Here is a 12,114-nt window from a genome sequence, read left to right on the forward strand (position 1 = left end):
TCCCAGGCTTCCCTCGTGAACAGCGGATTTGCGTAGGGGTAGAGAGAGAAGCGGGACAGAGCTTTCAGGGGGTGAGGCCAAGTGGCGGTGAGCTGGGGCCAGCTGTTGGCTCACCTCCCCTCCCCCCGCCCTCCTCAGCCCCCTCCCTCAGCCCCCCCACCCTCCATCCCCACGGGCTGCACAGTGAGCCCACGCGGGCCGCATGTTGTGCAGGCCTGCTATATATGATTGTATTCATACAGTATAAATTGATGAAAAAGTGAATTCTGTAGTTATAGTTAACAGATACCTGTTCCCTAATATTAAGTATAGGGTGAAACTGGTAAGCTTAGCTACCACTGTGGTAATTGATAATGACTGACTGCTATATGTTGTTTGTAGTAAAATGGCTTTGGGTCATTCTCTTTGTGTTTTAAGGGTTAAGCCCGACCTCCTGACCACAGGCTATGGATATCATAGGCTGGGGGGATGCTGTGCCTCCCCAAACAACTTGACGTGGCCCTGCTCCCAGGCCGCCACCTGCAGTTTCCGGCACTCTTCCGTGGCTCTGGGTGTGGGGAGAGCCAGCCTGTTGCCGACTTGGGGCAGCACTGCCCAGGACTGGGGGCACTGGGACCATGCTACCTGGCACTCAGGGGTTGGGGGCTGTGATGGGGGTGCTCTGGGTTCCTGCAGGGGAGGGGGGCAGAAAGGGAGAGGGCAGGGAAGAAGGGGAGGAACTGGCAGCTAGCCTCCCCTACTGGCCTGTTCACCACCTGGCCAGGCTCATGACTTATTGTCTCAAAAATGACTTCAGTTCTGAAGAGGCTAAATAGGAAGTCTAGTGCTCTGTGATTTTTCACCATTAGAAGTCTAAAAACTGCAGTCTGAGCCCCCAAATTTTACCTTAATTTTCCCTCTTCTGGAGTAAGTTCTGTGCAGCCAGTTGCACTCAAGTCCTCTGTCCCTTTTGTTTTACCTTCCACCACTCAAGCCACCAAGCCTGCTCTCTTGCTCCATAAGACTGTTCTTCCTCTGAATGCTTCAATGGATTCAGAAGGTGGCAGCAAATCTTGTAAGAAGCAGTTTACTTCAAACAATTTACTTGAAATTCAGGCTCAATTAACCTTCAAAGGAAGAAGTGTTATCTAACATCTAGAGCAGGGAATGCACTCTAGATCTTCTGGGTTCTGTTGCTAATTCTAGATCAGAGTTAGGATCAGAAGACTTGCCTATATGTGTGTTGGTATATCATATTCATAAGGTTCTTTTAGATCCTTGAATGAAAAACACAATAGAAGTGCAAAATAGTATTGTGATACTTGGTAATAAATAGATTTTTGGACACTTAATTGTGTCAATTAGTTATTTAGATTTTTGCTTCTTGGTAGAGCAGTTGTATATTTTTTCTGTTCTACTAGCAGTTCTTGTTTGCTCAAGCGCATTGATCTGTTGGGGAAGAAGGGGAAATCTACTCATAACTTCATTCTGCTTGCTTAACCTCAGCCTTTTGTGTTATGTAAATTCAAAACAGTTAACACAAAACCCTATAATGTTGTTGTACTCTACTGTACTTGAGTTTTCTCTCACTGTGCTTCACTTACATGTTTTTGAACCATGTGCAAGAAAACTTAGTTTTGATGTCCTTCTCTTTTTAAAGGTATGACTGGTACCAAACAGAATCTCAAGTAATCGTAACTCTCATGATCAAGAATGCACAGAAGGATGACATCAATATACAATTTTCTGAGAAAGAGGTGATTACATAATTAGTTCACTGAAAAATAATTTCTTAGTTGATACGCATCTCTTTCAGGACATCTATTTGCGGATACAGACATTCTGTATCACATCATTCAGTCCATTCAATTCCCATGAAAAAGGCAGAATAAATACAGCTTTTTACAAGAATATTAAGGAAGAACGTGGTGTAAAGCAAGGTTTCTCAAACAGGGGTCGCCGCTTGTGAAGGGGAAAGCTCCTGGCGGGCCGGGCCGGTGTGTTTACCTGCCCCATCCGGAGGTCCAGCCGATCGCAGCTCCTGCTGGCCACCCGGAGCAGCAATCTGTGGCCAGTGGGAGCCTCAGTTGGCCAGACCTGTGGATGGGGAAGGTAAACACACCGGCCCGGCCCGCCAGGGGCTTTCCCTACACAAGCGGTGACCCCTGTTTTGAGAAACTTTGGTGTAAAGAGCATATAGGTGTTTCGCTTCCTATGCTTTTGGTATCCTCAGATCTATTCTGACAATCATGACATGAGGTAACCAGTTTAAATGAAGCATTGCAATCTAGCGTCATTATATTTGTGTTTAGTGTATTACTGGCACCATATTAATCTTAGTTTCTCTTATTCTGACAGCAGACATGGGTTTGTGTTGCTTAACTGTTAATTCTTTTTGAACAAAACCATACATGTTCAGTTAGTATCTACTTTAAATAGTCAAGATTATGTGCACACGTCTTGCTTCATAAGTAAATGTTTGAAGTATGTGGGAACAGGAAAGCTGCATAATCTTTCTGTGTTCCATCGTTAGTGTTTTGCTATCTTCTTATTGTCATGCAACACTTTCCTAAAGAATGCGGATCAAACTGATGAGATAACAGGCTTTTTGAGTAGCTAGTTGGTGGCTAGGAACAACAATCTATTTATTTTTTAGTGCACTTTAAAATCACTGTTGAATAATGCAGGAAGAAATAGTGCAGTTTGAAATTCCTGTCTTGTGCTTGACATTTCATTAAAACATTCCAAGTGAAGGGTCATTAATTTAATCACTAAAAGTTGTCAGTGGAGGATTAAAATTAATGCTACGATGGAAAATTGCAGCTAGTGTACTTTGTGGTCATCACAAAGATATGTTTATCTGTTAACAGCTGAATGCATTGGTGAGACTTCCATCAGGAGAAGACTACAACTTAAAGCTTGTTCTTCTGCATTCCATAGTACCAGAGCAAAGTACATTTAAAGTGCTTTCAACAAAGGTGAGCTTTTAAAGTGTAAATTATTTCTTTTAATATTTCTGGTGTTGAAAACATTTCTGCTCTTTTGTCGTGTGTTCCTATGACAGTCATAATGACTAGCTTTTTTCATAAAAAATTGTTTTTTCAAGGTGCCCTTCAGCCAACAGAAGACTTTCTAAGCAGACATGTAAATATTAGAAGCTAGCAAAATCTAAGATAGCTTTTACTGAAGTGCAAATGACTTCATTTATAAAGTGTGGATGTTTTTACCTGCCACTAGAAAAAGACTGCTATGGTGCACATCTCTTTATATATTCATTATCTCCAAATTATAAACTACTTATAAAACCTTTCCTAAACTTTTAGGAGTTATAGGTTGCTTGTCATTCAAGGCAACTTTATGTAGATACAGCAAACAAGTTGTCAGACTTGACTTAAAACCTAAGTGTTGCAGTTATTTAGGCAGTCTTAATATAGCCTTTCTTCAGATGACTGCCTGCAAAAAAATTGCCATGCAGTTAACTCTTGGATGCTTTTCACGAATCCATGCTATACTTGAAACAGTGTTTAAGCATTTGACGGCAGCATGATTTTCAGCATTTTTGATAAATCTCAGTATAAAAGACAAGGAGGTATGCTATGCAGTATTGGGTATAACTGAGGCCCTTGATTTCCTGGGAATTTATCAGTGTTTGTCTTCAATTTTTGTAATAAACACTGATAAATTCCCAGGAAACGAAGGGCCTTCTCAGCTCCGTAGACAAGCTGGAGTTGGGGAGGGGAGGGGAGGCTCTGTCTGGCAGGGGAAGCAGATGAGTGTCCCTGACTCCAGCACTCTGGGTGGGATGGAAGAAGGTGCCTGGTACTCATTGAGGGGCGGGTGGGGGGAGGTACTGCAGATGGAGGAAGAGGAAGGGGTGTCCAGTATTCTCAATGGGCAGAGGAGATAGGGTCCCGAGTACTCTTGGGGGAGACAGCAGGTGAGGGGAGGAGGTGCCTCACACTCATGGCAGGCAGGGGAAAGCAAATGGGGCTCTGTGCCCTGGGGCCATGCTGAAGGGCAGGGAAAGCAATTGTGGGGCCAGTACTCACTGAGTGCAGCCTTGTGCTCTCCTCGTTGCAGTCTTGTTGCAATCAGGACTAGGCTCCATACCTGTCTTTCTCCCCCCACTGGCCAGCAGCAATACCCACCAACCAGCAGTTACCCTCTTTGTTCCCCCTCTGTTCAGGTACACTGAACCATCCAGTCGGGACTCTTGAGTGTGTGTGGGGGGCAGGTCTATGGAGATGCAGGACATGAAAAAATTGGGTTTAAACTGATATAAACCCAAATACTTGCTTTTGAAAAATGTTTTCAATAATTTTTTTGAAGGTTTTCAGTGATCAAAAATCAGGTGGTCAATTTGACTGTCAGTAACTTAGCTCCTTTTCATTAATATAAATAGAGATTTACTCACAGGGCTAAGCCTGAACCTTTACCTTAATACAAGCAGAGATTTATCTATGGATATGTCTATGCTGCAGTTGGACATCAGCAGCTGGCCTGTACCAGCTGTCTTGGGCTAAGGGGCTGTTTAATTGTGGTGTAACTGTTTAGGCTCAGGTTGGAGTCCAGGCACTTGGACCCTTCCACCTCACAGGATCCTGAGCCCCAGCTGCAGCCTGAGCTTTAGCATCTATTCTGTAATTTAAACAGCCTGAGCCCTGCAAGCCCAAGTCAGCGGACATGGGCCAGCCATGGGTTTTTAATTGCCATGTAGAGATGCCCTGTAGATCCAAAGCCTGAAGGGCCTTAGGTAGGAAAGAGGGGTGTATTGGCCTTTTACTTATACTTACACTAGTTCCACAGTGTTCAGTGCAATCCTATGGGAGACCAAGCTGTTGTGAAAGGGTGCATGGAGGAACTAAGCAGTACTCTGCAGTAGAGCTGTTTTGGCATGGGAGATGAGAGAAAGGAAGCATCAGGATAAACTTGCCGCTTGAGGGCTGTGATAACACCGGTGTTGAGGGTCAGGGGGCAGATAGGCACAAGGTGAGGAGTGAGAAGGAGACCCCCTTGTCGTTTCTGACCTTACTGTTAGTATTATACTCATTGTATCATGTCTGAAGTTATATGGTAAGCTCTTTGAGGCAGGAACTGTGTCACTGTATCTGTTCTGCAAAGCACCTCATATGCTCTTGAGCACTATAAAATAACAAAATAACTTCTTCAAAGGTAAAGTGGGCATCTACAGCCCCATGTGGAGGCATTTCATCTGAGTCAGCTGGTGTGGAGCAGAGCAATCCATAATCTCTTTGGTTGACTTTAAAGTCATTCTAGGTCTTGGTTTAGGTATCTTGCATTTCCTTTTCTTCTCCACTTAAGTACGCTGAGACTGTGCATCCTTGATTCTTAGCTGAGCAGAATAAGAATTTCTGCCATAAAGCGATCTTCTGGTAGGTAGTTGCTCAAGTCTTTCTTTGTGGAAATAGTAGTTGAGTGTGCCCTCTTGACATGTGAAGAAACAGTAAGTTAGATTGAAGTTTGGGATAACTGAAATCAGAGCTATAAGTTTTGACCAGCTGGTGGAGCCTAACTGAAATGAATTATGAGTGGTCTTAGTAAGGTAAGGTAACTTAACCTCAAATGTAGTTGCTTTAATAATAATAATAAAAACTATTACAAAATATTTCAAAAACTAAGGTTGAGTGTTTTACTTTGTCTCCTAAAATATTAGCTGTTTTTAGAGAGGGGATGTGTTTTGAGTTTTTCATTAAAACACCTGAAATTCTGGTATCTCAGTTTACGTTTCAGCACTGCTTTAACACTGACTCCTGCTGATAACCACTCACAGTAGCAATATGAAGCACAGACTGCTGCTCCCACTGTTACTTTACATGCTGACTCGGCAAGTCCACTACCACTTAGACTGAAGTGTTCATACCTGCTACAGACCAAAGCCTACAACATCTTGCATCTTATCTTTCTTGGGAAATCCAGAAATCACAACCACCTCCAGTATGGGCTGGAGAGCCCAATCTACTTTATCATATCCTTATGGCATCAATTTCCCTGGTTAGATGAGGGTCCAGAGATTCATCTTCACCCTGTGCTGTTGACACAAGTTGACCTGCGGACCCTAAAGTAATAACTCCTGAGAGAAAACTATGGCATATGCAAGGCCCTATATATTTAATGGCAAGCCTGAATTTTGTAGTTTCTGCAGTGCTCTATGCATCAAACTGGAGATTGTGTCATTTTCATATATGCTAAGAGATGAGGCTTTGTATATATTTTCATTGAATTCAATAAGTCAATGTAGCATATTCTGTTTAAATGAATATAATATGAAATCTTTCTATGCCCCTAAATTTTTAACTTTGAGACTGATTCAGAATCTTCTAGGAATATGCATAACTCTGTTAAAAGTTGTAGGCGGGGGTGAATGGAGAAGCTAGAGGTTGTGGCAGTTAAAGAACATTTGGGGCATTTTGAGATTAGGAATGGTGTCAGATGAGAGTTTGAAATTTTGGGATAAGTAAATGAAAAGGATGTTAATATGATCAGTGAAATAGTCAACATTAGTATTTCATTTATATCTATCTAGATAGAGAGATGGCAGAGAGAGAGAGAAAATATTCTTATATTTAAGAGGGCAGAATTAATTTTGTATTTGTCACTGGTGAAGGTTTTCAGATAATCTGTGGGTACAGATGCAGAGTGAAGAATGATGTGCTGAAACTACACTGAATTTTTCCGAGATTATACTGTTAAATTTTAAAAGGTAATGCATTGAGTCTTAAATGGCTCTGTCACTAGATTTTTTTTTTAACGTTGACTATTAGAGCATCTTTTCAAAAACATGGGCCTGATATAACCTGAATATTTTTAAATGCCATTAAAAAAATCTAATCTAAAAGTTTTCTTCCCTGCTTTATATTTAAAAATCTTACAGCAGTCTTGAGAACATACCCAGAACTGCCAACTCTCTCACCACCTCTGTTTGTATTTTTACTTGCTGCAATTTAAGTTTTTCAGCTCAGCTGCAGCAGTTTACTGAGGAAAAAATGTTTTGGAAGGCCTACAGTGTGTGTGCAGCATAAATAAAACTAATTGTACACAAAATGCTGACAAATGCAAAGTAAACAAATTTACCAATATGTTTACTAATCTGATAGCTGTTCTAAGTGTTACTTGAAACAATGGCAGATACAAAATTTAGATGGAATTGGGAACTCTTTTCAAGTTGATAGGCTCTTTTTAACTCCATCTAAATAAAGCTTTTTCATTCTTGGAATTGCATCTCTCACAGTGCAAAATGTATTCATGCTTATCCTCAAATTGGAAAGACTAAGTGAACTTTACCTTTTAATTATAAAACCTGTTTGTGAGTTACAAGCTATGCAGCTTATACTAAGAACTGATTCTCAGGATGGAGTTAAGGAAGATGGGGAGGGGTGCATGATGCAAGCTTGTATTATGAACAAAAGCAAATTTGTGATTTCAGTGAAAGCTATAAGCTTTGATAGCACAATATATGGAATTTATAATGGTTGAGAGGCACACATTTTTGGCCTTATTAAAGTGAAGCTGTAGTCAGTTAACCTTTGAAGTTTACAGTGATTGTAAGGTCCACTTTCATGGTTCTCCTGGTTTTAGCTTGTTAGTCAAGTTCAAGTTTAAAACCACCCCCAAAACTTAAATCCTATAGAGCTAAAGAAAATCTGAGGCTAAGATTTTGTAATGTACTGATTTAATACTTGATAGTTTACTCCTGGTTTTTCCTAGTTTTTTCTAAAATGATGTCTTACCTTCTGGTGGATTTTATTTTCAGGTAGAAATGCACTTTTTTGTGTGTTAATTCTTTTAATAACTGTATTCAAGAACTTTTCCTAGGTGGATTTTCTGATTTAGATGAGTTTGTTTGAAAGTAGTGTTTTAACCATTTTGGGGAATTAAGAAGCATCAGGTTGGCTTTTTTAATATTCGAAACCAGAGACAACTTCTCCTTCTAATAGTGTGATATTACACACTTAGCGTAAGTGTTAGACACACACTAATATAGATACTTTGTTTTGTGGAAAGGGCAAAATGTGGTTTCGATGAAGCTACCTTCTTGTGTAGTGCCAACATCTGACTGCCACTTAAGATTGTTTTAATATTACATGATGAGAGGAAATATAACTTCTGTAATTTATTTTTGCTGTTTTAAAAAGGTGAAAACAAATGTAGTCTGTGTATCTCATGACAACTGTGGTTAAAATATGGGTCACATGCGAACTATGCAAGTACCACTGGAGCAAGTAAAACATGAGCTGTGTAACTTTCTTCAGTAGTATTTAAATTACTGATCTTAGTGTCCGAGAATCTAGAACACATCATCTGTTTTTTATCCAAGAGGATCATCTCTCTTGAGAAACTTTCTAATTCATGCTGCTTGAGAACTGTCTTAAAAGAACAAAGGAGAGCTACCTTATGTAGATTTTAACTTTTAACACCCTAAAGCTGGGATTTCTGGTATGTGTCTTTTGGTAATGGAGCCGCCAATATATTATATCTAATTTATACAAATATCTCAGACAATTTGCAAAGATAGAGAACATGTACTAGGAGTGTATTACTTGTAACTAGCTCATTTTTGAGTAGGGGGAAAAATCTGAAGTTGGGTATGAAGTTTGTAGTTCTGTGAATACTATCTAGACTTAACAAAAGTGTGATGAAAACATTAAAAAAAGTCTTAAACAGTTTCAACACTCATGTGGGTCCTAATCGATAGCCTTTGGGCAAGCTTCCAAGTACATATCTGTTAAAAACTCTGAATATAAGAATATTTTTTCCAGCTACCATTTTCCTTGATGGCTACAGCAGTTTAGACTCTTTAAACTAAGTCAAACACTCCCACAATCTATGTCCTGTAGAAAATCCAGGCCACCAAAATTTGGGAGGCTAAGTGCCAGATTTAATAAAAAAGCAGCACACCCACAATTGGAGCAAAACTCTTGCTGGGTGCCACACACTTCTGAAAACTCCCACTGTTCTCATAAGCTGGCTATAAGTAGTTACGGTATTTTTCTCAACCAAATAATAACTTCAAGTCATTGCCAGTACTGCTTCCTTATTAGTGAGCTATAGGTTTTCTGAAGGTAGCAGTGCTGGCCTTCTGTCCTTTGCCATCTCTGGGGAAAGAAAACTTCATCTACATCCTACTGTCGTTTACTAATCTAATTTTCTGACTGTTTGACATTCTCTCTTGGTGTGGAGCTGACCTCTTGAAAGCTTGGGTAACCATATTCAAATAGCTTTCAGGGTATCTAACTCTTACTTGTGCCCACAGTGTTTGGTATCCATCTCTTCTTGTGGCATCTATCTCCTAGAACTTAAATTGTTACCTATTTCTTATTCCAAGGTCAGAATTTCTCTCCTGTTGCCCTTCAAACTCCTCTTCTAATATTTCTGACTTGATCCAGGTGGTTTTAAAATATTACTTCTAACTTTATAGAAATACAGGAAAACCTAAATCTCTCTAGGTGACTATTAGAGAGAGCTGACTTTGGTACACCTCTACCCCAATATAACGCAGTCGTTGGGAGACAAAAAATCTCGCTACGTTATAGGTGAGCCTGCGTTATATCAAACTTACTTTGCCTCCTTGTTCCGTGACCGCCCTCTCCAGAGACCTCCATCCCTCATCACCCCCAGGATTCCACCCCTTACCCAACCCCCCCCCGTCCCCTGACTGCTCGGACCCCTATCCATCCCTCCCCACCTCCTGACAGGCACTCAGCGGCGGGAAGCGAGCAGCTTGGTCCCAGTCTGCTCCCCCTGCCAGCTCCCATCCACGGCGTTTTGCTTCCTGCCGTCGGTGAGTGCGGAGAGGTTGGGGAAAGGATGCCCCCCCGCACTCACCTGTGGCGGGAAGCGGAGCAATGCGTACCCAGCCTGCTCCGCTTTCCTTGCCCCGGCCCCAGCCATATCACTGGGGGACGGCTGGAGAAAGGTCCTGCACTCAGCTGCGGCGGGAAGCGGAGGGCCACAGCTGGGAGCTGGCGGAGTGGAGCTGGCTGGGGCTGGGCTGCTCCGTTTCCCGCCTGCCAGTGAGCGCAGGGTGGTTAGGGACAGGACGCCATCCACACTCACCAGCGACGGGAAGCAGAGCAACGTGGCCCCAGCCCGCTCCAGTTTGCCACCTCCCAGCCGCAGCACTCTGCTTCCCGCCACAGGTGAGTGCAGGGAGGTTGGGGAAAGGAAGTCCCCAGTACTCACCTGTGGCAGGAAGCGGAGTGCTGCGGCTGGGACCTGTCGGAGCGGAGCGGACTGGGGCTGGGCTGCTCCGGTTCCGCCGCTGCTGGTAAGTGGGGGGGGATCCCTTCCCTGAGCAACACCGCTGGGGTGAGGGAAGCAGAGGGGCTGCTCCTGGCTCCCTGCTGATGCCCCAAGCCACTCTGGGACTGCGGGGCCCCCAAAAGTGCCCTCCCACAGCTCCTGCTCCCCAGACCCTTAGGGGGAGCCCCTGACCGCCCTCGAGACCCTCAGCTCCTTATCAAACCCCTCAACCCCAGCCTGGCTCAATACCCTTAACATGCTGCTCAGAGCAGCGTGTCAGAGCTTTACCGTGTTGTATGCGAACCCGCATTCTATCGGGTCGCATTATATTGGGGTAGAGGTGTATTAAATTTGTTTTAGACATATTTATGTAAGCCCTACATGGAAGAAAATTCTCTAAACCATATGCTGAAAAATTGTCTTCTTTTAAAGCGCTTCCTTGTAACCAGAGTTCTTGTCTTATGTAGCCTGATATGGGCAAGTGTACTCAGTTTGCTAGATCTGCTAAGGCTACCTGGGATCTGAAAGTGACACTGTCTTTTGGCTTGTTCACAGCCGGCAATAAAAGTTCTGCAATCAAAATTAAACAATTTTGGTACTGGATCCAGAAAAGAATGTAGCTCTTTCTAGAGTTGTGTTGACTCTGCTGTGCTAACGATGAAATATTAAAACAATTTTTTGAAAGAACGTATCTGACTGAATATACAGAATGCAGATCTGCTGAGTAAGGTACCATATCTACATAATCATTCTTGGAAACAGAACCACAATTTTGTCTCTAGCTTTTGCCATTACAACACCCTCCAATCCCTGTATATCAATAGGTTTTCCTTTTGCAAACAGCATTTGTGTGAACTATGTAATCTGAAGCTATCCACTTGCCGCTTCCTTCATTTAGCATACCTGTAATGAGAAACTACTGTTTCCCAAATAGCCCTCAGCTTGTTTATTTGAACATGTTGTTGTGGTACACCATAGCTAGAATATGATACAGTAGAACCTCGAAGTTACGAACACCTGGGGAAAGGGGGTTGTTCATAACTCTGAACAAAACATTATGGTGGTTCTTTCAAAAGTTTACAACTGAACATTGACTTGTACAGCTTTCCCTTTATTTTTTAATAGTTTATGTTTAACGCAGTACTGCACTGCTTGCTGGTGGGTTTTTTTGTTTTGTTTTGGGTTTTTGTTTTGTTTGTTTTTTTTCATCTCTACTGCTGCCTGATTGTGTGCTTCTGGTTCCAAACAAGGTGAGTAGTTGACTGGTCAGTTTGTAACTCTGGGGTCCGTAACTCTGAGGTTCCACTGCATGTGTATATATACTTAGTGGCATCAGTACATAGACCTCTGACCAGCTCATATTTCTAATACAAAATTTTTGAATCTGATAGGTTCTGTGTATGTTACAGATTACCACTGTAACTCTTAGTTGTAGTAACATAGGTCATGCATCTTTGGTGACTAAAGCCACAAACTTAGTACTCACTCCTTACTTTTGTGGGAGGAATTGTGGAGGGTTAACTGCATTAATAGCATCAGTTGTTTTAAAGACTTATTTCCAGCAGGGGGAGCCAAAATGCAGTGCTTATGTCAAGATCACTTGTATTACTGGGACAGTTCCGCTTCATCTGGTTATCTCGGATTTCATGTGCAAAATGCAATCTTATCACCATTCTTTCTCCAGGAAAGAGTAAAGAAATACTTAATATTTTTTGTGCTGAGTATGTCAATTGGATGTTAGTCAAGATGCTTGATTCATCTTTGTCGAACGAATATGGTGGGGAAAGACTAAGAATTTATCACGTTGCATATAAGAAACCATTAAAAGAAACTTTATTTAAATTATGTAATGTATGAAAGGAAAAAGGTTAAAAA

The 12,114-nt window shown here is 41.9% G+C and overlaps 1 protein-coding gene across 1 annotated transcript in view; it reads left to right on the plus strand.

Annotated features, from left to right (window-relative positions):
* SUGT1 (SGT1 homolog, MIS12 kinetochore complex assembly cochaperone) overlaps nucleotides 1-12,114 on the plus strand; it is a 59,843-nt gene that overhangs the window by 23,065 nt on the left and 24,664 nt on the right. The window contains exons 9-10 of the mRNA XM_030565999.1: nucleotides 1,640-1,736; nucleotides 2,850-2,957. Of these exons, the coding sequence (XP_030421859.1) occupies nucleotides 1,640-1,736; nucleotides 2,850-2,957 (205 nt within the window). The remainder of the gene's footprint in view (nucleotides 1-1,639; nucleotides 1,737-2,849; nucleotides 2,958-12,114) is intronic.

The sequence above is a fragment of the Gopherus evgoodei genome, chromosome 1, assembly GCF_007399415.2.
Source record: "Gopherus evgoodei ecotype Sinaloan lineage chromosome 1, rGopEvg1_v1.p, whole genome shotgun sequence".
Lineage (NCBI taxonomy): Eukaryota > Metazoa > Chordata > Testudines > Testudinidae > Gopherus > Gopherus evgoodei.